This window comes from Glycine soja, chromosome 17, assembly GCF_004193775.1.
Source record: "Glycine soja cultivar W05 chromosome 17, ASM419377v2, whole genome shotgun sequence".
Classification (NCBI taxonomy): Eukaryota; Viridiplantae; Streptophyta; class Magnoliopsida; order Fabales; family Fabaceae; genus Glycine; species Glycine soja.
In genome coordinates this window covers 36888808-36892346 of record NC_041018.1, presented here as the reverse complement: position 1 = coordinate 36892346, position 3539 = coordinate 36888808, and the positions used below count along the sequence as shown (strand labels likewise).

General features: G+C 38.3%; 1 protein-coding gene across 1 annotated transcript; it reads left to right on the top strand.

The window, feature by feature from the left end:
• The first annotated feature begins 1821 nt into the window (after positions 1 to 1821).
• Positions 1822 to 3083, top strand: LOC114392193. The gene is made up of 3 exons (XM_028353245.1): positions 1822 to 2074; positions 2154 to 2789; positions 2878 to 3083. Exons 1-3 carry the CDS (start codon positions 2036 to 2038, stop codon positions 2884 to 2886), a joined length of 684 nt encoding a protein of 227 aa, XP_028209046.1. The 5' UTR covers positions 1822 to 2035; the 3' UTR covers positions 2887 to 3083.
• The last annotated feature ends 456 nt before the right edge of the window (positions 3084 to 3539 follow it).

Here is a 3539-nt window from a genome sequence, read left to right as displayed (position 1 = left end):
GTTTGCATGTGGGTAGGAAGGTGATAAATTTCAGATGGTGCAGAATTGTGATATGGTTGCTATTAATTGGATTTCTCTTAGCACCTAGCATTTTGCTTGAGAGAATGAGTGGGGCAGGCTCATGGTGAGTGTCTTTCAAACTGACTTGGCAGCGGGCTCACCTTAGCTTCCAAGTGCTTTTTTAGGAATAAATGGTACGGCTTGAAAGTGATTTTAAAAAAGAATGCAATATGGATCCCTGTAAATTCGATTGGTTTTGAAAGGACAAGGAAAAAGATAATATTAGGAATTCAAGACTGAAACTATTTCTATGTAATGTGACGAAATAGTTAAACTATTGTGTGATTGAAACTAATGAATGCTTGCAGTGATCCTGAAATTATGTTGCTCTATTTGTGGATTTTTCCATAAATGATTTTTCCATAAATTATGTTAGCCACGTAAGTAAGAGTTTGGGTGCAAACAACACTGTATCCTTCTATACAAAAGCACAAGACCAAAAAAGTACAATGCAAAACAGTGGGGTTACCCTAAGGGCTGAATCTCAACACTTCGCTAGTGTACATGATGACAATCCTTGTGTAGCTTTCATCCCTTACTTTGGTTTCATTGAAGAAATTTGGGAGCTTAACTATGTCAAATTCAATGTCTGTGTTTTCAAATGTAAGTGGGTTGACAGTAATACCGGTGTGCGGACCGATGATGTGGGATTTACGTTGGTGGATCTTAACAAACTCGCTTACCAGAATGATCCTTTCATTATGGCAGAACAAGCGAAACAAGTATTTTATATCGAAGACCCTTGTGATCAAAGGTGGTCAGTGGTTTTACATGGGAAAACAATAGGTGTCAATGTTGAAGATGATTATTCATACATTGATACTTATGTTAGTCCTTTGTCCACACAACTGTCACCTAATGTCGTCAGAGAAGAAACTGACGATGTTCATGCTAATAGTAATGATCACGATGAAGGAGAATTAATTAACATCGTCTAATGTAATTTTTTTTTATTTTGTACTTAATTTCAATTCATTTAATTACATTCATACGCATTTATATTTTTATAACATATTGAATTAATGTTTTTTTTTTGTTTACAGCCAAATGGCTACACAGCCAAACTCTCCTCCGCCTCCTCCTCCTTCTACTGGTGTAGCATCGCATTCGTCGTCACCACCATTGAAGTGGACTAGAAAGGCCTCACGCCTAAGATCATTGGCGACTAGACCAGTTGGGGCAGAGAGACCCCTTGTCCATGTGGATCCTGTTACTGGCAAAGCAGACGGTCCCCACAACAAGAAATTTAGAACATATTTAGGGATCGTTACTCGTGATAAGGTGGATGTCACATACGAAAATTGGAAGCATGTCCCTATTACTCAGAAGGATTTGATATGGGAGGATATTCAGGTATCATGTATTATTTCATGTTCCATATTGTTTGTTAGCCAAATATTTGAATTTAGTATTCATAAAACCTAATTTACTCTTTGTTAGGCTGAATTTGATATCCCTGAAGCATCTGATTTAAGGACAAAAAAAATACTTCAGACTGTGGGGGAGCGGTGGAGACAGTTTAAGTCTGATTTGACGTCGAAATGGGCACTTGCAGCTGACAAGGATAGTGTCGATGACACTGTATGTAAAATGTACGGCATTAGCAAGGAGAAATGGGCCCAATTTTGTCAGAGCCGTAGAGACCCTTCATGGGAGGTAACTAATTTGTGATTTTCATTTTTTTTAACTTTAAATGAACTTATTATAATACATTGTAATCATGAGTTTCATTAATGTTTCATTTTTACAGAATGTGTGAAAAAAAGCACAAGCCGTCCAAAAACAAAACACTGCCCCTCACGTTATGTCTCGTGGGGATTATGAATATTTAGAAAAAAAGTTGATGGATGAGAAGAGAAAGAAAAAACTAGAGGAAGCTACTCAATCCGGAAGCACTGACACCGTCATTGATCCTCCATCTCCCATCAAACGACACGTGAAGTGAAAGCTAGCCTGCACCAAGAAAACTGGTGACATGACATTTGAAGCAGCAAATGAAATTGCTGACAAGATTGTAAGTCACTTTCAATTCATAATTGTAATTATTTTTTTTTATTGTGTGATTAAGTATAGAATAAATGTGTTCTTCACAGGATGCGCTTGAGGAGCAGGCCTCACAGGGTTCCTTTGTTACCCATGGACGTCATGATATGCTGACTGCTGCCATTGGGCGACCAGAACACCCTGGTCGTGTGCGTGTTGTAGGAGCCGGTATAACCATCAAACAATACTTTGGATCAGCTTCAAGGACCTCCTCCATTGCTCCCGAATACCTGCAACAGTTCACGCAACAAATCAAGGACCAACTAGAGGATTCAATCACAGAAAAAGTCACTCGACGACTAATGTTATCCCTCAGCCAAATGCAATCACAGGGACTCGCACTGCCTTCTGAACTTGATGTTGGTCCTTCAGCTGCTCGTGTCAGCACAAAGGAGAGTTGTGTTGATCCCTCAGGAAACAATCCAAACATCGGTGACTCATACAAATGCAGGTTGTATATTGAAGAATATCCTTCTCGCCTGGTTGCCCTAGGAAGAATTTATGAGGGATCCACAACCATTCACAACATTCCTTTGCTGCATGATCAAGTCAAGGTTGGTGTTGAGGAGATTAGAGATGCAGATGCTCCCATTCCTGTACCCACTAAAGAGGTTAAGGTCATGGGACAGGCTCTTAACACATTCCTTGCTTGGCTGACACATCTTGTCAAGCGTTTATTAGAACAGGTATTTTAGTGTAATTAAATTCTTATTTTTCCAATTAAAATGTTTATTGTGATTAAATTATGTCAATTAATTATGTTGGATAAACAAGGAGCTGTGAGACCCGCGAAACCTGCAGATAGGCTAGATGATGAGGTCGATGATCCGCTATATCTAATAACATTGACCATCCCACAGCTTTTTTTGAAGCCATTGCTGGTTATGTGGGATGCTACCTTGTTTAGTCTGTTTAATGAAAACTTCCCCTTGTACATAAAGCATGAAGATTTGTCTGAAATTGCACACGATGGTCAATGTCTCAGCATATCTGTTATATAGTTGTGGATTCTGTAAGTCAATTTAGATTATTGTTAATTACCTAATTTATTGTTTTACCTTCATGCATAATTTACTTTGTGTTAACAACAATAGGCATATGACTGAGACAAGTATGCGAGCCGGGAATATTGATGTGTATGGATTCCTCGAGCCACAGTCTATCCAGAGATCTGGCCAATCACAATTTGAATCAGAAAATTACATTAAGAATTGGATGCAAAATTCAAAACAGGATGTGTACCTAGGAGCCTACCTGAATGAGTAACTTAAACTCAACAAATGAATTTAAATAATGTATAATAGTATAATAACCTATATTGGTCTCCACTGCAGTGCACATTGGCAAATGGTAGTCATTTTGCCTAAGGAAAATATTGTCATTTGGTTTTGTTCGTTGCATAATAAGCCAGACAACTACCTCAAAGGCATAATTAA